General features: G+C 38.3%; 1 protein-coding gene across 1 annotated transcript in view; it reads left to right on the forward strand.

Moving 5' to 3' along the window:
• Nucleotides 1-22,904, forward strand: part of EVC2 (EvC ciliary complex subunit 2) — a gene marked incomplete at its 5' end in the record, with an annotated part of 80,216 nt that overhangs the window by 16,378 nt on the left and 40,934 nt on the right. Inside the window, 5 exon segments of the mRNA XM_080373387.1 lie at nt 1,694-1,803; nt 2,915-2,977; nt 8,426-8,560; nt 10,073-10,224; nt 20,775-21,099. Of these exon segments, the coding sequence (XP_080229513.1) occupies nt 1,694-1,803; nt 2,915-2,977; nt 8,426-8,560; nt 10,073-10,224; nt 20,775-21,099 (785 nt within the window).

Here is a 22,904-nt window from a genome sequence, read left to right on the forward strand (position 1 = left end):
TGATTGCCTTCCTGAGGTATTGAAATTGCAAAGGGCCATGCAAACAGGCAAGATGATTCAGCAGAAATAAGGCAGCTCTTCTCAGTAGATGTTCTCCCCAAACTAAGAAAATTATAAAATCAAAGCAAGTAATACAGAGAGAAACCAGTTCCACGCTTGGAGTCAGTGTGTTCCTTTGGTAGCAGTTGGATCATTGCACATTCATAAAATTTTACCTTTCTTGATATTGCATGCCTTTTTTTGTAATCAGGAGCACATAGAAAATCAGCAGCTTGCTTTTGAGAGTCATAGTTCTTTGGAGCTTCAGAAGTGTTCAGTGATACCTGTTTATTGTTCAAGTATCTAGGGTTGTGATAGTGTTTTACTGGTGAAAGATTTTCAAATTGGAAAAGGAAATAGAAGACCTGGGGCTACTGTCTGATTGTAAATGGATAGCCAGACTCTATTTCTAACAATGTAGTGTGAGTAGTGGTGCTGATTACAGGGCAGGTGTTTTTTTAAAAGTGACAAAGAACTGCTGGCTCTCAAGAGGTTCCTAAGAATAATCCCTCAGAAAAAATAGAAAAAAGACTTGCAGAGCTGATCTAATAAACCAAGTTGGAAATTTAATTTATTTATAACTGCTGCAACTGGAACTGAAGCTGGCTTTTCCAGCCCATATATGTTGCATGAATTGGCATGAAAAATACTGAAGTGGTAGAAAATCCAGCAGAGCAGATTTCTTCATAGTTTGAGGTTTGGTCATTACTATGTCAGTCCTAGACTCAGCCTATACCTTGCCACTAGGGCTGGTCGGAAGGACTATGCCTACACTGGCCTGTGTACTGTCATGCTGCGTGTTACCCATAATAATTTTTCAGTGCTGCAGTGCACTGTGAATCAAAAGTCAGCTGAAATCTCAGCCATATTTCTCTTTGGTTTCAATGGGAGGAGAACCAGTCAGTTAGTGGTTACAATGAAGGCTGTCCATTTTATAAAAAAAAAGTTATTTTAAAATAACTCATATTGAGTTTTAGTATCAGGCAAAACATGATGTTTTCAGTAGCTTGAGGCATGATTTAATGCAGTTTCCAGATCCTGGGGCAAATTTGCTTGAGTTCTTTCAGGCAGCAGGTACAAAGGATGTTGCTGGGCTCATGTTGCCAGGAGCTGTCTGGATGTGGGACATCTGCTGTGTCAGAAAGGAGAAGCTCCAGTGCTGTCCCAAGCCTTCCCCAGGGAGCTTTGAGAAATTTCCCTGGGACAGAGCAAATCTATCCATATCCTTTCTCTCTGTACTGTGCAGGTACGCTCTGGCTACCTCTGCTGAATTCCCTTGAAGTCAGTGTTGTGAGTTTACTGCAGCTTGGTTCCTAGGAGAGTACTTTTGCTGGTGAGGAAGCACAGTCTAAAGGGGAATCTAAAAAGCTTCTCAGATGTTTTATTCATATTGAACTTGCTTTTCAAATTTTGCAAACATCTGTAAGTGCAGCTGAGCTCAGCTGGGTGCTCAGCTCTTTAGAGATTCACACCCAGTTGTCTTGTGTAAAAAAAGATGTGCAGCTGTACTGGTTCTTTTCAGGTCAGTGTAGCTATGGTTCTGTTTAAGAAAATGCAGACACAATTACTTGGAGGCTACTATTGCACTGGCAGATGTACCTCACCTGCTTAATCTACACAGTTGGGGATGTGTGTGTTTGTTCTGTTTTAACAGGTGGAGAACACTTTGCAATCAACTACTCTGCATTTCTTGATGCAAAAGAAATGTGGGATGGCAGAGTCTTGACACTGCCTGTGAAGCTAACTTTCAGGAGTTCATCACAGGTATTCCCTTTACAATTTTATTTCACTCTTCAGTTTTTGTAAAGAAAAAAAAAGTCTCTGAGGTGGTTCTTGTCTGTCTAAGCAATGAGGTCTGCATGTAATGAAGTGAAGTTCTTAGGCTGTATGGTTATCATGAATTTATACATAGGTGAGTTACTCTTCATAGGTTAGGAAGTCCTAGACCTCGTTAAATAGGTGGAGTATGTTTGTGCATTGTCCTGTAGCTTTTCACTCTGCTTTTTGTATTTCTCTCCAGTTTATCTGTGTATCCTGGAAATAATCATGTTCCACGTACTTATGTGTGTGTTCCTGTAGTCTGTGAGAGGTTGAAAGTTTTGCCATATTTTTATCAGAAAGTAATCTTTTAACCAAAAAAGATGTTACAGCAAAATAAAACCTCCTTGCTCATAAGGAAGACACTTTTTTAGTATGAGAATTGTGAAGCTCTGAAGGAGTTTTTTCAGAAAAGCTGAGTAATCTCCATTCTTGCTGGTTTTTGAGAATTCAGTTGCAACAGGCTCCAAGACAACTGACATAATGCTATAGTTAGGCCAGCGCTGAGTAGGAGGCGGGACAGGTGGTTTCTTCCAAAGGAAAATTTTCTGATTCTTAAATATGGCTCGAGATTTTTTCTGTGGTTTTCTTAATTGCAGGTAATTAGAACCTGCAGATGTGTTTTCATTTCAACTGCTGTATCTGCTTTGTTTTAGAGGAAAAAATGCTCAATGTGTATGAGAGTGGTACTACAGCAATAGAGACCAAGCAAAAACCAGGGAATTGTTAAGAGTAGAGGCATGTACACTGACTGTGGCTCCTGTCCTGTGCGTGTTTAGTCAACCCAGATTTTATTGGCACAGGAAAATGTACTTCTGTGAGCACCGGAATATGCCTCTCTGTATTAGAAGGGAAACATACCTCGCAGAGCAGTTGCTTCCATGTTCATTAGTTACCACTAAGTGCACTGTATTTTCCTGTCAGATTTATGTCATCTTTAAGCTTAATAAGAAGTATATCGTATCTTCTAAGGAGAGGCTTTTCTAGACTCTGGGCTGTTTGCCAGTGGATTCTGCTAATTTTTTTAATACATGTAATATTTTTGTATCTCTCTCAGAATAAAACACATCTTGTATCATTGACAGCTTCATTTACCGTAACTGAAGAAGAAAAGATAAAGGTAATTTCTACGGTTTGGTATTATGTTGACTCTCCTGCTTAAACTTATGGACAATCTAAACTAAATCCTAGGAGCTAAAGATGTACTTATGTACTATGTCTTGTCACTCAGTTATTTTATTATCATACACAAGTTCTGCCTTCTCTTATTTTAAGAGGAAGAAAACGGGTGTCAGGATAGGAGGTCTTTGTTGTCTTAAAGCAGCAATATTTAGTATGGAAAATATACAAACTTCCATTATTCCTAGCCATGTTTTGGGGTTGGTTTTTCTTGAAGAATTGTCCAGGTACAGAGAACTGTGGTGAGGAACATGCTCACCTGCTCCAGTGCCTAGCCACTATGAGAAAGCTTTTTGCCCTTCCAAAAGGGTGGAGTTATCCGCCACCTATTGAGAAAAGGTTTCTATATCATGCTGATACGCAAATCAGGAGATAGCTGTGGGAAGCCCGAGAAATAAAACTGCAGTAAGAGACACATGTAACTTACGTTTGCTTTTCATTTTTTAACTAGTCATCCTTCCAATATGACTTTCTGTTCTTGGCTTCTGAATTAACATGGTTTCTAAGAGGCCAAAGTAACCTTCAAAATTACGTTGACTGTAGCAAACAGTGTTATTATTGTTGATATTTTTTTATTAAGAGAACTCTCCACTGCATCCATCCGTTTCATTGCTAGGGTAATCTCTCCACCAAACTTTTCTCCCCCAACACCTCATTACCTTGATAAGCTTGGGGATCTTTTTTTAAGGAGCTGTGGCTTGGTTGGCAAGAAGACTGATTGATTGTGTTCAGAGAGAAGAAAATAGTTTGTTTTACCCCAAAACATTTTTGTCATGGTTGTACCGTTTGAAATCTCAAGTTCATGTGGATGGGGCTTGCCTGAAGAGGTCCTGAGGATTAGACTGCTCATTCCTTCCACAGGCCTGTCCCATAAGTTCTTCTCCATCTTTAAAATCAGTAATCTATTTGGAAATTGGGCATAGGGGCCTCTTGTTCCAGTTTTCTCTTTTGCTGGGGATCTTATGCTCTCTTAGCTTCTATTAGTGTAGTAGATTATAAATCCAGACTTGGCTTTCACATAACTGAAGATCAGGTGCCCATTCTGTTAAAATGTAAGCCAGATTTAAACATGTTATAAAGCAAAACTGTACATGAGCTAGAGAACTCATTGTTCCTGGCTAAAGATCTAGTAAGATTTAAAAGGATTGGACGTTTATATAGTTAGGAGTTATGCTTGAAATTGCCATAAATGTATTTTTTTAAAACTCTTAATCTTAAAGGTGAAGCCATGCAGTAGCTGACTGGGTTAGAAAAACAGCTTCGGTGTGAATTGATCTGCAGCAGTTGGCGATGTCTAAGTTAAGACTAAGCTACATTGATCTCAGCCCACCATGAAAATTCCTGCAATCTATTACTATATTTAAAACTTTATACTTTATAGTGTGGGGGGGTTTCCAACTTGAACTTGATAGAATTCAACAAGTTCTTGAGGACTATTCCATAGTTAGGTAAAATTGGCTCAGCTGCATTTGAGCTTACTTAGTGAGCAGGGCTTGTAATTAAACTGCGTGGTAAAAGTGTGTAGAGAATACTGTTAATTTTTGAAAAATAAAGCTTAGAAATTATGGAACACATCATGTTTCACATACATAATATTTGCCTTTGGGCTGTGGCCAAACATAAAGTGTTTCAGTATGAAGTCAGTTTGTGCAAGGAAATTATGATCTGCTGAAAAAGGTGCGATGTATTGTATATCATTCATATCTTCAGCTGTCATAAATGCTCTCAATCTCAGATTTTATTTATTAAAGATCATTATTTAAACCTGTTCATGGGTGTGGTAAAACCAACATGTGTGACCAAGTAGATACTAAACGTTGACTTTGGGGACAGAAAAGAGAAGAATTAATTACATAGTCATGGCAGTGCCATGCTAAGTTGTTCCCATCAGCTTTCACATGGTCTGCTTGCACACTTGGCTACTGTGCTGTTCTTTAAATCAGTTTTACAAAACCTGTGGATTTTCTCATCTGCACTGCTGGAAGAAAGTACTTGGTTGCCTGTGACAAGGTAATTTTGTAGCTTATGAAAAAATGAGTGTGTTGCTTATCTGAGTGTTTGTGCCAGATATCTTCCCACAGTGCTTCAGGGGTTGTGAGTACTGTGTGCCTCTGCCCTTGGCTGGGTGGTTTTGATGCTGAATGGGAAGCTGTGGTGAAAAGTACAAAAGGAGGTTCTCACATCTAAGCACTTTGCATAGGATGGATGTTAGTAATTATTCTGATCTGATTTTTACTCTGCTTGCTTCCCTCACCATCCTTAAATCAGTGGGAATGCAGCAGTTTGTGAAAGGAACTTGGGCCTGTGATGCTTCTTCCAGCTATTGAGATAGCTTAAGAAGTTAGCTTAAGATACGGGTTTTGAGGCTCACTGGTGTGTCAGTGGTTTGGAGGTTGGCCTGCAGTGCCGGCACTGGTCCTACTCTGTGGCTTGTGCTCTGGCATCTGCCCAGCACCATCCACTGTAATGCTTTCAGATGCCATTAGGCACCTGCTGTGTCCTGCTTGGATTTACAGCCCCCCCAATGACAGGGACTGTCCTTCCAGAACCCATTTTCTTAAAGTATAAAAGCACAAGATAATTCCCTGTCCATTTTTCTCCATTGGAGCTTAACCTCTGACAGAACTACCTACCTGATGCAGACTGACTGTCCTGCCATAAGTCTTATCTTTTACTTTACTTAGAAAAGCACAGGATTGTGCCCTACCCAGTGCTTTTTCTCCATCAAAACTTAACCAGCTTCACTGAACCCATAGCCTCACCAGATTCCTGCTTTCCCCAGAAGCCTAGAGAGATCCCTAAACTTCACAGAGTGCTTGGAAATCAGACAAATGTGAGTGGATTCAGACAAAATGATGAAGTGGTTCCAAAGCAGCATTATTTTTTTTTCCCTAAGTATTATCTACAGCATCTCCCATTCCTTGAAAGCAATGGGACCTCAGGCAGAGCCTTGGCGTGGCAGAGCTCAAGACTTTCTGTGATTCCCTCTTGGCCACCTAGTGCAACTGGAGAAAACTTAAGAGGAATTGCGTTTGTTCTAGGTTAGACATGGATGTTTGTTGGCTCAGTGACTGTTCAAGGGGTATGAGTTAAATCCTTTTGATCTGTGAGGGGAGTAAACACTGGGTTAGGGAAGGGAGTTACTTAATATTTACATAATTGTCTTTCAAATAAATTTAAAGATTAAGATGTTTTGATGCAAAGTGATGCAGCTTTAACTGAGCTCATGGCAAGGAACTGGGGGACAGTGCAGTGTCAGAAGAAGAGGGAGCTGCCTACCAACGGTGATGCAGATATGCTGGGTGTCCTTAGTGGTCAGCCATGGTACAGGGGAGCGTAATGGAAGCAATTGGTCAAAGTAGTAGGAAGCTACATCAAGAAAAAACATTCAATGTGTTGGTAATTACACATGGAACCAGGGAATTAATGTGTTGCTCCTCTTTTTTCTTTTCTTTGTTTCTGTTTAAAACGTAAAGATACTGAAAGGTATTAGAAGGAATTCGGCACATGGCTAGCTTATTTGGATAAATTCTCAGCCTCAAAACATTTTGGTGAACCTCAAAGTACTTCAAGGGTCTCATTTTTTTTTAGACACAGCCTTTCCTGAAACAGCTGTCTTTTCTATGTGGCTAGTTTGAGCTGAGAACTTGTCTTAAATGTTACATTAAAACTTACATTTTAAGTGAAGCACGAGGAATTCCTTTCACTCAGTGGATATGTTTTTAATCTATTCAGAGGAAAAAACATGGGGTACTTTTTCTGTCGGGTATTTTAGAATGGTAAGTCACCCATTTCCAGTGGTGTATAGTTAAATAATGAAACACAATCCTCAGCATATACTATCGGTCACCTTAATGACACCCAAAGTCTGCCTTGCTGGGATTTGATCCCAGGACATGCTCTCAAAGACTTGGAACTTCAGTGATACGAAGAAAAGCTGTGAGTAAACAAAATCTGTCAGAATTAGACACCTAGCATCTACTTAGGCACTTAGGGACATAGTTTAGTGGTAGAGTTGGCGGTGTTAGGTTTATGGTTGGACTCAACGATCTTTTCAATCTAGATGATCCTATGATTAAAAACCAAAAATCCAAACTAAGGATACCTCTGTCAGTCAGAGGAACCATTGATCCTAAATGTACAATACTTTGAAGGAAACCTTGGATCTTCTTGGAACTGTGCAAGTTCCAAATAGTAGCCTGTAATTAACATCTTGATGATCTCCTTGATACTGACATCATCGCCTCATTCAACTGAAATCATGTTGAAGTCACAAGCACTGAGCATCTCCAGCAGCTTTGAGGAGCTGAGCCTTTGAAACATCGAAGTCCAACATGAAGCAGTTCCTTCCAGTTAGAGGTGTGACAGATATTCAGTGTACAAAAACATATCAGAGAGAGAAAAGCTAGGCAGTAGAAGGTTAAAATTCTGCTGTTAAACTGGATGAAATAGTTTTCAAATTGTGGACCATGTTTAATTATCACTTCTTATGCAGAATTACCGTTGACTCCATGGAATGCTCTAGGATTTCTGCTCCAAGAGATGACCAAGCCCAACGTGCAAGCAGCCTGTTAATTATTTACACTTTCTAGTCCCAGCAGAGTGATTAGTTTGTGGTGAAACATTATACCAATAGCTGTGCTATGTTTTTCATCCAGAGATCTCAAAGAACTAAACAAACACTGGATTAACTTTTGCTACATGGAGCATGAAGTAAAAATTAATTTTTAATGCAATTCAATTTAAAGATTAAATTAAGAGCTAAAGTGAAAGTCTACAAAGTTGTTAGCTGGCTCACAGTTCAGTGTTCCTGCTCTTTTTTTCTGACTCTGGCTTACACAGAAACTGCAAGGGTGCATACAAATTGCGTGATTTTGTCAACTGTCAGTTACATATTTATTCTGAACTCATGTTGGTGCTTTTTCCCTATGGTGATTACTCAGTTTTATTGAATTGAGAAATGGTCATTAATTAAAAGAAGTCAAGATTAGGCTGATTTTTCAGAGCCTCTGAGCAACATCAAATGCCATCAATTTCAACAATACTTGGGAGAGTTTGGCAACACTGGAAAACAGGCTATTAAGTACAGCACACCCACGAGTCACTGCACCTAAAATTCAATCTGTGGGAGTTCTGTTGCTTGGAGTTACACAGTAATTTGGACTAGGTGAACATAATGAACCATGCTGACTTGAAGACCTGTGGAAAATATACACTTGTTTGAAAATATTAATAAATATATAGTGATTACAACTTAATGCTGAGAAACCCTGAAGTTGTATGAAGCCATTTAAAAAGAATTTATTATGTTGCTTACAGTTTCAATCTTGAGTCTGATCTTTATATATATTTAAAATGTAATTTTAATAATATGGTCTTTTAATTTCAGGTTTCATACAACCATGCCATCCATGCTGCAGGGTTCTTCATTGCTTTTTTTGTTTCACTTGTATTGACATGTGCTGGCTTTTTCATTGTTTACCGAACACAAATATTAAAATGGAATTTCCATAGTAAAAAAAAGGTGGGTCATAATGTCTGTAACAGTACTTTATTTAACATTGATCATATTTGGTGATACAACTTGCTAACTAACACAGATTGTCTAAAGAGCTTTTGAAGATAAATAAAAAGCCACCAGGTTATGGGTTATATTTCCAGGTAATGCTATCTCTACAACCTCTAATCTTCAGTGCAATCAGATTTAGAGGGAAGTTTAAGAATGATAATCTGATTGAAAGAACTGTTGTACCTGGATGTTAACTTCAGACTGGAGGGAGATTACTTTTTGGCTGTTTGTTTCTTTTCATATTCCTCCCTTCCTCCTTTCCTCTTCGTCCCTCAAAATGAGAGGCAGGATGTCTGTGGGTTATAAGCAGTTGCCCAGAGAGTAGACCACTCACCTTGAGCACAGGAGACTTGGGTCCAAATTGTATTTCTGATCATCAGGAATAGGGATTTGAATTTTGGTCTCTCAATTACTTGGATGTTCCCTAATCTCTTGAGTGATTAAGCAAAACAGTTGGGTTTGGGGGTGGAGCATTTTCAGTGCTTATCCAAGCTGTGCCAGTTTGGAGAAAGTATTTCGGTACATACTGGGATGAAGAAAGTAAGTACAGAGTCTGATAAATACTCATCAAGTTGGCCCAACTTCCAGCTCTTGCTTTTGCTTCTATTAATTATTTATGTATTTAAGTGAAGTGGAGTAACTTCAATGGGAGGGAACTGGAGACCTCAATCAGAATATTGCAGTGATTGGAGCAGTCCTGTAGGAGAGTTGTGCTCAGAGGTTTGAACCCGTCCTCTGCTTGGACAGTGGTGGATCTCCCATCCCTCTGAACTGACTAGAGGAGCTCAGAAATCACTTCCAGCCTTAGTTTCTGTAGTTGAAAATTACACCATCAACAACTTTTATTTCTTTTGGGTCTGAAAAAATAATCTGTTTAGATGAAAAGTGTATTCCTTGTTTGTTTTACAGAAGAAGCTGTGGTAATGAGATAATAAAATAGGGCCAGTTTGGTCCTAGCATCAGATATTTATAGTGTCTTTTTTGTATAGTAATTTTATGAGCCCTCAGTCTCAAGGGAGTCTCACTGAACTGCAAACTGAGTCACTTCCATTGTTCATAGGATTCGTTTTTCATGTTGTTCACCTCATAATACTGTCATCTTGCCATATACAATTTGTATACTGTGGTAATTTAAAAAAAAAAATAGGCCTAAAAAGTTTATAGTGCAAGATAACCTCCTAGAAGGCTTTCACAAGCCTACTGAAGTCGATGTAGAGTCTTTTGTCTTATGTTCATTTACTTTGTATTCCAGATCAGATATATACAAGAAGTTCAACCTGAAACAAAAGTAGTATAATTGATTTCAGATACATATCTGATTTGCACAATCTCTTTATACCCTTTCCAGCAGTACAGTTTGAAGTTTGATAAGTACGAACCTTCTCACTCAGTTACCTGCAATAAAATTAGGTCAGACAGTCAGTGTAAATTTTTGTTATAATCTGGTTTACTTTTTTTTTTTTTTAGGAGATACAGCATGAACTCAGCCAAAATCACAAACTGGAGCATTCTCAGTTTAATTCAGGTGATCTCTTTAGTGAAGATACAATTATGAATGACCAAATCATTGATATTCTGACCTTTGAAGAAACTGGGAACATGCGTCTGGCTTTAGAAGAGTAAGGATTCACTGCTATTGCATTACATTTATTACACTTACCATCAACTGAACCTTTGAATATGTTTTGAGTATCTGCCCTTTAATATTTTTCGTAGTGTCTATTTACACATATGACTGCACTACCTTATTTTTGAACTGCACTAGTCACCTGTGAGAACTGAAAACTGTCATGTTTCATATGGCTTCACCTATAGAAGTCAGCTCCATCTAGGCCTTAGACATGCAAGTTTCCAATCCAAACGTACACGTAGTTTTGCTTCTCTGTGCTTCACTAAGTAAAGGGGAACTTTTCTGTGTACAAGAAAATGTTGAAAGGGTGTATTCTACTATTGCTGAACACGTTCTGCTTTCAAAAGGGTGGCTTTTGTCCTAGAAAAGAGAGCTCCTGCTGAGTGTCAGCATTGCTGTTTAGCAGCATATTCGGAAAAACCTGAATCAGAGTCTAAGGCATGAGGGTTTGTACTGCTGCCAGAAAGATACCATGTAGCTGCAGTCAGAGGGACGACTGGGTAGAGCAGAGAAACTCTCCTGATGTTGTTGAAAGGCCAGTCAGGGCTGTTTGACAGAAACATGCCGCTATTAAAGGTCATCTGTTCTTCAGCTGAATATGATAAAAAGGTCTGATCTAAGGACAGAGTAGATTTTGTTTGTTCAGTCTTGCTGTTAGCTTCTAGCAAGTTAGGTTACAGGCAGTATTATGCAACTAAAATCTGTAGAAGCTAAAACGGAAAAGTTACACGACCATGGAAGTAATTTTGTTTCTTAAAGGGTAACTAACAACATTATAATTTCCTACATTTCCTCCATAATTGGGATCGTTATCTCTGTAAATTGCACATTGGTCCTTGCTTTTATAACTATATAGCAACTCAGGATTTGAGAAGACTTACCCTGAAAATCATTATGTAAATATTAAGAATAACAGGATCAAAAAAATTTTTAACTTGCTTTAGTATTTTACTTCAGGGATAGTGAATATATAGCTAGTTTGAAAATAAAATAAAATGCTGGGGCTATTTTCAGATATGTTATGGTTTAGAAAGGTAAATATTCTTGCAAACCTTTGGATAGGATTATTTTTATAACAGGATTGTTTCTAAACCCATGAAACAGGATTAATTTCTTACTTTGCGTAAGTATCCAGGGGCTAAAGCTTTTTAATATTCTTATGCAGTTAGCACAAATGTCTGTCTTGCTTCCACTTCTTTCCTCACAGTTTCTATTTTCTCTGCCTCAAAGTAGTTAGAGCATTGCAGTGAATAAAGTAGATGCCCACTGGCAAACCATCACTAACCTTCTTCACTTTCTGAATTATCTTTTCTTTCTTCCAGTATGAGGATAGTAGATGGACCACAAAGGTCTGGAGTTACAGTGGTTCCTGCTATGAAAGGTGATTGAAAGGGTGATAGACATTACTGTGAAGGGCTCAAATCAGCCTCTACCTGTTAGCAGTGGGGGTTAGATTATCCCAGTTCTCATTTCCTGTAGTTTTAAACTGGACCATCTGATTTGTTTACCCTTAGGAGGTGACAAACAGATGTACTTAATCATATTTTTTTCTGTTCTTTCCCTCTTTTGATTGGCACTTATTGAATATGTGTATTCAATTACCTGTTACTCTCCTTTTTTAATGGTAGTGCAGTTTATCTGACTGAGTGAGGATCTCTGCAATGTGAACTCCTTTACCAAGTTGCTCTCAGTTCCCTTTTTTACTAGGAGTGAAAAAGAGCGCTTCTAGGATATGATTATTCTCATCCCAAAGTAGACTTTCAAAAATCAGTTGTATGGCTGCTGTGCCTGCTGATGCCAAAGCCTGGACCCTGGGCTGATTAGCTCAACTCTAGGGATCTGGAGGTGGGTGAGATGAAACCCAGTCTTGCAGGCTGGTTGGTCAAAAAGGCTACAGCATTACTTTAAGGCCTATATTGGATACATGCAATATTGTTCCTGCTTTCTTCAGTAGCTGTAATACATCCCTTCTTTTATCTCTCATTGTTAATGCTTTGATATTTATTTTATTGATATCTTCCTCATCTATAACATTGTTTCCATATTCATTCTGCAAGTTGGGGCAAAGCAGTCCTTTTATTTTTGATCTGCATTCTGTAAAGGTTTCGTTATAGTCTTGTACTTCATAAACTGTTGTACATTATCCAGAATTTTAACTGGTTCCAAAGATGAAGTTAAAATACTGTACCATTGCCTTAGGAGCTTCTGTGACAGTGATCTAGGCTAAAACCAGAATCAAGAAATTCTTCTGAATTCTACTGAATTACCTGCTTTGAGGATAGTGATTTGTAAAATATAAAGGGAAAAAGAAAGATGGTACATTTGTAATTCATTGATGGATAATTGCAGTCAATTTGAATGGATTCTCTGCTTGAATGAAATGTTGTAATTTTACTAATTGTGGTCACAATCAATTTTCCAATTATGTTGCATTTTGTTTTATTACATTTAGTGATGCCCAATAGGATAGTTGGGTTTTCTGTAAGGAAATGAGGAACGAGGTTTGTATTGTCTCATAGGAGTGGCAGGCAGTATACTGAGGATAAGAACTGGGCTATTTTGAGCATAATTTTTTCATGTCATATGTATACCGATATGAATTTGATCATCATAATCCTGGATTTTATTATTTGAGGAAGCAAAAGTATAGGGGCTTTTCTTAGAGAGCTTTTGATACTTCAGAATATTTTCAGCCAGCCAACATCATCTTCCTTATATGCTAGCTTGATAATTCCTTCTGCATGTATGGGTGCAGCTATGTGTCACTTTCTCTACATGGCATAGGTGTAAGCTTAGCAACATAATGGATACATTCTTTTTAAATTGCACTCTGATGGTAAATGTGGTTGGAATCATTCTGCTGCTTTGTTCTTTTGTCCAGATGCAAATGAAAAAATGTAAGCACCACAGAATCTTTTTGTTCTCTTTATGACATAAAGCTATGTTAATAGTTAATGTCTTTTACAAAGTGGCAGTGCCAAATTGTTTAGCAAATACATTAAGAGCATGTGTTCAATATTTATGAACAGGTACATCTTTGGAGTGTAGACAGTTTGCACTGTCAGGAGGATTGGCTAGAGAACAAAACTTACTCAATATTTCATAAGGAAGCTTCTTAGTTACTCATTTTGTGAGTTTTGTCTTAATAAGTCATATCCTTAATGTACATTGTGCAGCAAAATAGCTTGGCTTTTATTCTCAGTAGGTTCCTCACTGTGTATGTTCCTGAATATTGGCCCATTGGCAATGAATACTAATGAGAAGAAGCTATATGATTTGAATATTTGACACGTGCACTAGATCATACTCCAAAATGCCGTAGGTCTCTTTTTCTGTATGTCTAGAACAGAAAATGAAGAGAGCTGAGCAGTTTGGGTTTGTGTCCAGTGTGATGGACTCTGACCATGCTTATAGTCTCAGAAGACAGAGATACGTTAAAGGCAACTTGATTCTGTTAAATGGCTTTCCATTACTGCAGCTTTTCTTTTTCATCTTCATTTTGTACAGCTATGCTTTCTTGAGTTTGTCAAAGCTCTAACTGAACCTTGAACCTGCTTGCTGATACACAATACATACTAGCAATTATTTTGGGAAATAAGTAATATGTATGCATTGCAGCTGATTTTTGTGTTTGTTTTTTTTTCCTTATGGTAGAGGGCATTGAGGCCAATGTACAGGAGAACAGGATCATACTGTCTATAGAGAGCCTTGACAGAAAAGTGAAAAACAATTTACTACTCTATTAGAAGTTCACTTTTTCTCTCTAAGTGTAAATTTCTTGCTGTACATCCCAATTTAATTTGCTGAGGAGTAAATGTGTGGAATTTTTTAACCCTGAATTCAAATGGAAGGTAAGAATAAAAGATCACATTGTCTTAACAGCTGGACTTCAGTATTCCTACATAGAAAATGGTGAGAAGTAGTTATATTGTTAGTACAAAAAGTAATTGAGGTGCTAAATTTCTGTATTTTGTAACTTTTAAAAAGTGTAATCAAAATTTTAGATTTTTTGAAGGGAGGGTATATTCATTGTTCCTTTTTTTTAGCAGTGTGCATAAAGCAGAAGTACAACAATAAATAATATTCACATGGGTGTAACAACAAGATACAGTGAATACACGTGGAATGAAACCCAGACCCTGCATTGGTGGTTCTGTGTTAAGAATGCTGTTGCTTATGGGTTTTTTTCATCAGAGAAACATAAATGATTAATAGGTGATAGGAGTCTGTAAGACAGGGGTACTGAAGAAAACAAGTACTTTGAAATTGAGTACATAACTTTTTTCATCTAAAAAATGTCACTGATGTTGTTTAACTATGAAGAAATTGTATTCAGAATTATGAAGGTCATTTCTGCTGTCCACCCAGAACAATTCACCTCATGCAGAAAACAGTCTGCTTTTGAGAGTAGTGCTGTTAGTGATGCTTTGTTCCATATAATTTTGAAGGAAGATTGAGATTTCCTACCTTTTTCTGTGATGTGAGTACTCAGTCTTCTGAGTAGATCAGAAGAATCTTGAGTAGATCACAGTAAAGTTGGAAGCTCATCAGGCATTAATGCATAATGCGTATAGCCATAATATATATTTATGCTTTTGTTAGTATCCAGGCTGAAGTTAGTGCTTTTAAAATCAATGGTAAAATGCATAGTGAGTTCCCTGGAAGCAGGGCTCTGGAGTCTTTTTTACACTCTTTTTGTATAGCAGTTATTCAGTGAGATACCATTTTCTGTGTTCTATTGCAAGAGCTGTATTGTAGCTAGCTGTGGTTTTTAAGTTGATTTGCTGAAGATCCCTGCTTTATCAGTTTTCATACTTTCTGCAGTCAAAGCAGAGGTTCTTGGTCTCTTACATGCAGGATTTTTCAAATGTTTTTTAAACAGTTTAAGAATTGAAATACCTTTACTCTATATATCACTGTAGAGAGTTAAAGGAATTTGATAGTAAAGCTGCTGCCAAGTCTAGCGCTTAGACTTTTGGCAGGTTTTTGTGATTTTTTTTTTTTTTTTTTTTTGTGAAGAGCTGCTGGTCTCTCAGCTGAATTTATCATCTTTTTCAATGTGGGGTTTTTTTTTTGTTTGTTTGTTTGTTTTTGGCTGTATATCATAAGAATCCTATTTCTGGTTTTGTCAGCATTCTAACCTTTTCTGGAAAGCTAAACTTAACCTGTGACTCATCCATGTGAAAGCAGCCTTAGATAATCATCACATACCTTTCTTAGCAATTTTTTTTACTGATGAGATGTCCTGTATTCTCTGTAGGCTTATGTTTGATCTGTGCCGAATTTACGCTTGACTGTATAAGTGTCACAGGACTGATGGATGAACTTTCCCAGTTCAGAGCTGGCTGCGGGCCAGTACATCCACTGGTGTAGCACAGAGCATCTTCAGACCACTAGCACAGGCAGGCAGCGCCCAGCCTGGAAGTAAGCATAGAGCAGGGAAAGGCAGTGTGCCCACGGTGGCACAGGAAGGCTGTAAAACTTGGGTTTGAGCAGTTGGTAGCTGTTGGTGGCTGTTCAGACTTCATGCCATTATCTCTGTTTCTGCTTGCACCCAGTTATGGTCTCCTGCAAAGGTTTGTGCCTCATTGTGTTGCAGCCTGTGTAAACCCCTGCCCTGAAATATTAGCTGTCTCTGTTGTGACTGGACCCAGTGGGAGAGCATGGGAAGCAGAAGAGGGAAGATAGGAGAGTGAGCCTGAAGGGAGGCGCTGCACACAGTCTGCATTGACATGGTACTTTAAAAAAAAAAACAAAACACACCAAAACCCCAAAAGAACAAAAAAATCACAAAAAAGAAAAAAAACCAAAACCCAAAACAAAGCACAGCCCAAATTATTGATACTGTATTACTAACATGTCAGTAAATAGATGATTTAGGAAACAAACCACAGCTGCAGCTGAAGACCTTTGATGCCCATTACAATTGAATTAGCTTTCTTTTCTTACTGTTACCAAAGCCAGCACTACAGGTACTGTTTTCTGGCTGTGTGATTCTCCAAGTCCAACCGTTTCTCCATCTTCACTTCTCTGAAGTGTGATAAGACAACACAGACCATAACACTTCTTTTCTGTCCTCTTTTTTCCTTTCCTCACTGCAGCTGTCCCATTGGCACTGTGGCCATGGATGCAGGACATCTGCTGCTCTGGCTCAGACTGTAGTAGTGTGTGGCACTGGCCTGGGGGCAGTTGTGTGTCTGTCTGTCCTTCCCTGGCAGCCTTCCTCTCTCCGGCTGGAGCTGGTGCATCTGTGCTGTGGTGCTCTGAGTTACTGCTGCAGCAGGGCATCCAGGACAGTAGAGACAAACCATCCACATATGGCCCTAAATTACATGCTTTTTGGGAGTGTTGTGTATCATGAAGGGATGCTTTGCAGAAACTGCCACCACAGGGCTCTAGTCTCCTCTGGATACTGTTGTTAATACATATGCTGCTAACTGGCTACCGTTTGCAGATGAGAGATGAGTCTTCTGAAAATGAGGGAGGTTTCTGCTTTGGTGAGAAAATGTCACCAAAGGGGTTTCCTTGATGTTTATCTCCCCTTTCGACTTCAGAAAGTTGTGTCACAGTAATTTCTTATCTTTGCAAACTGAATTTGTTTACAAATGTATCAGAAAGTCGTTAGTTCATTTTAGGACTGTTAAATTCAGCAGCTATTAATTATCCTGTTCAAAAATTCCCTCTGTGGGCCTCTAATTTGAATAATAAGACTTAAAGACGTAAAACTCACAAAAAATACAATTATTTTGTACTTAATGAGAGGTTTCCTTTTTTGTGGTGTGGTGGTGGTAGTTTTTTTTTGTAAACTATAGTTGTTTCTTTCCTGACCCTAGCTGCTTTCCTGTATTCTTTTATTAGGTCTGTGGAAGACATCAGGTGCTCAGGTACTCTCTGCTTCTCTGTGTTTGGCATCTGGGATTCTCCCCTCCCAGATCTTCTCTGACAGGTCTTTAAATCCTCTTCCTCCTCAAGTGAGTGAAAAATCTTTTAAACTTGCTGTTTGTAGTTTCATTTTCTACATGTCTGTTCACCTTTCCTCCACACACACTTTTTTGTACCACCTGCCTTCTGTACTGTCCTCATCCTTTCTCTGCATGCTTTGTTCAACAGAAGCTTTGATAGTTTTCATCAATAGGTTGCCATCTGCTACCTCCCTTGGCTTTCGCATTTCTATTATGCTGAATACAAGACATTTTAAATATGAAATACTGTAACAAGCAGAGTGCAGAGCTTTTAAAGAAACTTATTAAATCTAACTCAGTTTAAGGAGGCATAGTGTGTCAGGTTAGGATTTTTTTTTTTCTCCTAGCTGTCACAAAACACTGAACATTTCAACTGGATGATTGTGAGCATTAGTATTCTGATGGACATGTATAATAAATGCTTTGAGACACAGGATTCCTGTTTTGTACTGACTGTTGGCTTCTAAGACTCCAGGACTATATTGATGCAGCTTGTTAAGGCTCCCCTCAACCTCTCATTTGGAGTAAGAGCTTGAAGCAAGGTGCATGTGATGAGCTTGTCTCACTGCCACTGGCTGCTGTGTGGAAGAGGCAGACCAGAAGCAGAGCATGTCATGTGGAAGGTAGATTTCAAATTTATAAGACACAACCTTTCTTCAGCTGCTACTGAAAAAAAAAAAAAATAATGGTCTGGCTGCTTTCTTTCAGGGTGAGACCTGGGAGAGCTGTGTCTTGTAATTACTTTTTCTCCATGCTATTACCCTTGAATTGGTAGAACAGTTCACCTGCTGCTTCTGTTTCATTGCCTTCTTCACAGATGTGTTGTCATGAAAATGGAGGGTGAGAGTTGCAGATTAATTACACCTGGGATCTTAACGGCTTCATCATTGGTGACACATGAGCATCAGGTGAACTACACCTGTTGCTCTTCCTGCATTTGGCATTATGATCTTGAGTGAATTGGGGACTGCAGTTCTCTGTGGGTGAGAAGGAGCATGGGAGTCTTACTTAAAATGAAATCAGTTCTAGTCTGTGATGATTTGCAGTAAATAGGAAGAAATGCTGTGGGAAGGATAATGGGAAATGTGATGGTGTTTGGTTTTGGCTTTCATTCTTGGGATCACTGCTGAAGAAGACTGGAAAAGTAGCAAGTAAGGAGGTGAGTGAGGAATGGCTTAATCTTTTTTGGACACATGCTGAAAAAAATCTTGCATTTATGATAAGAAATAATTAGTGTGTTATGAGCTGTGTATCACCGTGTTAGAGCTGTGAAGTGTTGCTTTACAGGAAGAGAGATGAGGAATTGTCTTTGACACATCAATAAGAAGGGGTTAGTAGGTGCTGTGACCACCATCTTTCAGTGCGTGCATGAAGAATGGAAAAATAATGACTAAGGAACTTGTTATTCTAGCAAACAAAGAGAGTTGGAAGCTGAAACTATTCAAATTCAAGCCGAGAATAAGGTGACGGGTTTTGGGTCTTAAATTATCAAGTGGAACAATTAATTAAAGTGTTGTTTAGTTCTCTGTTAGGGGATGCTTGAAAACCAAGACGAGATGTTTCTCACAAAAGGCAGATATGCTTCAATTAAATCACAGCTACTGGGCTTGAAGCAGGAATTTAAACTGAAAAATAAATCTGGTGGCGTGAATTTTACAGGCTAATAACAAACTGAGGAATCTACGAAGGGGAGCCTCCTACCACTGCTTGACAGTCATGAGGGAAATGTTATAGCATAAAGCTCCCATTTTCTGTATCCTTGTTTTTATTTAGGTGCATTTGCACGAAACTGAAACACATCTTTTAAGTTAGTTGTCATGAGTAAACAGCTTAGTACTAGCTGGGTATGAAAGCAAAAATCCTAGGAATTCTGTAAACAAAAAGACTTCAGAGAAAATACACATCTGTGCTGCCCATTTGAAGTGCTTGCTGCATTGCTTCAGCATCCTCTTCCCTTGATCCTGCTGTCACCTATCCTCTGTGGTTGCCCCACTGTCCTGCACTTGGAAAGGACTCTCCCAAGCAGAGGGAGCAGATCAGTGCCCTGGGGGACTTGACCATGGATGTAACAGAACGCCACCCAAGAGGGCTATGTACCTGCAGGTGCTGCCTTGCAGTGTCCATCTGTACATAGCACAGAAAAGCTGGATTTTGTGTTGCCCTGGGGACATTATAGAAAATAATAGCTCTTACAGGATCTTAAAATTACTGTGAATAAAGTTTCAGGCACACAATTTTTCAATCACAGGGATCTGGCCTCATACAGCAGTGATTGATTCCTGCTCCTGTATGCAAGGAAGAGACAGGGGAAATAGAGGAAGTTTTGCAGCTGCAACCAGCTACCCTGCTGCAGATCACCAAGACAAGTATGGCCATGGCCAGTGCATTTATGGGATTTTGAGGGACTGCAAAAGAAAAATCTCGCTGCTTCTCTGTGATAGATTTATTATAGCTTAAGTTAATGGCTCCTAAGTACTTAAAGTATTTGACTCGTAAGAAAACAATGATCTATACCGTTCTTTTATATATACCATTTTGAATGTAGTATCAGTCTACTGTCTTGCAAATCTTGCCAAGACATTTGCTATGGATTTGAAATTTATTCTGAGATTTGACTGTGGAACAAATCAAACCAGTAATTTAGCCTCACTGAAAAAAGAATGGATTTAAGGTCTTGAAAGTGGATTTTGTAGGTCACAATGAAATTCCTGTATACTTTATTCACACACGGAAGCTTACTGGGCTTTGTGTTCGTGTAAATGGACATGCAGGGTCAAAACCCACCTAATTCTTCAATCCTCAATTGTGTGCAGAATAGGCAAAGCTATAGAATTTACAGTAGTTACATAGTATGTGAAATGAGAATAATTGTAATTCCAATTTAATCAACTCTAAAGATAAATAAGAATATATTCATATGAAATATGAATTTGTTGTATTTTGTAAAAAAAAAACAAACAAAAACCACATTTCCCTCTGGTTTTAATCTCTTTTCTAGAACTCTATTAATATTCACAAGAGAGAGGTATCAGCCATTTTAGTTTATTTCTATCTGCATATGATCAAAATACTCTCCCATCTTCCCTGCAGGGAAGGAATATACCTGTGTAGAACATGAAGCAGTGATGTATCAATGTAGATGGGTCAGTGAGTTTTGAACTATTTAAAAAAGTGAGTGAAATTTATAGTCTATTCAGATACAAACTTCATCTGCTTACCAACAGAGGTGGTTTTGATATTTATATATATATATAATTTTTTTTTTTTTTTGTGGGAGGTTGTTTGCCTTTAAACTGAGGAATATTTTGAGTTTTAAAGAAAAGCTTTTCCTTTTTGTGTCTAAAATGGAAACACAAGAGTGGACATAATTCATTAAAGTTGCTGTTGTAGAAGCTGGCTCACCCTGCTTTTTAATGCATGGTGCCTATCATGATTAGTAAACTCATATGCTGTAATATTCCTGCACTTCTCTGACTGCCATTTGGTTACTCAGTAGTGAATGAATCTAGATATCCTTGTTTTCTGATAGAAATTTTCTGTAATCTGATATAAAACAGTTCTGATTACCTTTCTACAGCTTGGAGGTTGCCAGCCTGACGCGGGCAGATGCTGATCTGGAGGCATATCGAACACAGATATGTAAAGAAGTGATTTCGATGATGATGAAGAACATGGTCTTAAGTCACAGCCTCTTTCCTCATGTAGAGAAGAAGATGAGTTCAATTTTCAAAAAGCAGTTTCTTATAATGGAGAAAGAGATTCAAGAGGAGTATGAAAGAAAGATGGTGGCTTTAACAGCTGAATGTAATCTGGAAACTGGGAAGAAAGTGGAAGCTCAATGCCAAAAAGCAAGGGCTGCAAATGAAGAGGCTGAGGAATTAATGAAGAAAATGAATGAAAAGGTAAGTCTGGTATAAAATCAAGATATTTTGCATGATATATCATTTTTGTAGATGGTTTCTCTTTTAGACTAGGATGGATGAGTTGTCTTCTTAGAAGAGTAAAGAGAAAAGCTGTACAATTTAAATGCGTTCAAAAATTCAGATGTCATAATTAGGGTAGTTATTAAGAAACTGTGTTCTACTTCACCAGAAAACGAGCTTATCTCAAGATAATCTAGCTGAAAACAGAAGTTTTGCATTACCCTGATATTTTATTTTTTTTACAGTCACTTAAACCCTTGCAAAGTGGTGGGTTTTTTTAACTATATTTTGCTGCAGCAGTTCCTAAGAACTCCTATCAGACACTGTGTAAACTATTTTGCACATTCAGAGCAGAGCAAACTCTAAAAAGACTCCAATATTTATAGTCTTACTTGGAAGAAAATGAGACTATAGGTGCAATGAAAGGCCGATTTCCTCCAAATCCAGTGAAGGCAAGCAGAGTGATCTATATTTTAGGCAGAGCAGGGAGTGGACTTCTCTTGCAAATAGCCTCTGGATAGTAAAGAGATAAATAATTTTACAAGTTCAGGGTCTCCCTTTAAGGAAAAGCTTAATGCTTATGTCACTTTCATTCAAAGATCTCAGTCCAAATGGGTAAGTGTCATTACTGAGGATTTCATAGGCAGTCACTAGCTGGAAATTGAGCCTGTGTCACCAGTCCAACATCCCATGCACAAAAGTGTTTCCTGTGTTCCATGTCTTTTTTTTTAAGTATATTGAATGGTTACAATAAAACTGATGCCCCGCCAGCGCCTTTTTTTTTTTTTCTTCACATGTCTGGAGAGGAATTTTTTGAATGTTTCACTTATGTAAGCTTAAAATGCTAAAATAGCTGAGTTAATATTTCATGCTTGTCAAAGGTCTTAACTCTTATTAAGAGGATGGCTTGGTGGGAATAAATAGAGCAGTTCATTCCTGATGAGTGGGGCTTTGCTTCTGGAGCACAAGTGGATATATGGTTATGGGATGTGATAATGCTGAGTCTCCAGCTGTGTGTTTCAGTTCAAATATAGAGGCAAAAAAGTTATGCTAGGTGTATAATCTCTTATACCAATATATTCCTTAGTTGCGTATGTTCTCTTCGTAGACAGTACTTAAGGTTTTGATCTTCTCTTTTGTGTTGTTTTTCAGTTGGAGGATTTTTTGCCTTTTTTAATTTAAAAAAAAAATATTTGCTTGTCATAAAAGTCCTTAAAAATTATAGCTATATGATACTTCATGATAGCAGTTTCGACAACAGGGTTTTTGCTGAGCGTGACTTATCAAAGGTACTAGAGTATTCTGAGGGTCTCAAGAAGTACTTTGGTTTATTAGGCTGTTGTGTGGGGAAAGTGTATGGCACAAGGCTAGTGAACCTTTTAATTTCTTTGATGTTTCAAGGTGAGTTTTGAATTGTGACTCTAGGGAGCTTGCAAATATCTGTAGTGTATGAACATCCTGAACTAGAGGTGCTAAAAAATCAAAGGAGTCAGCAAGGAAGGGATACTTGTGGGCATCTTGTTAATGATGAGGTGAATTTTACTCCACAGAAATCTTTTTCCTTCTTTTGGTTATAGAGGCCTAGACTAGATGTCTGACACTTAGGTAGGCCCGGCTGAGATGAATCCTGCTGTCACAGAGAGAGAGGCCTGACTGAAAATCACTGTGTGAATTCACACTAAACATGCTCTCAGCAAAGCAGCTTTTTTTGGCACAAAATACCTTGGCATTGGTTCAATCTCATTTGTACTGGAAATCCTGAATGGTGGGAATCAAACGAAGAA

This window comes from Falco punctatus (genome assembly GCF_963210335.1).
Source record: "Falco punctatus genome assembly, chromosome: 1".
Classification (NCBI taxonomy): Eukaryota; Metazoa; Chordata; class Aves; order Falconiformes; family Falconidae; genus Falco; species Falco punctatus.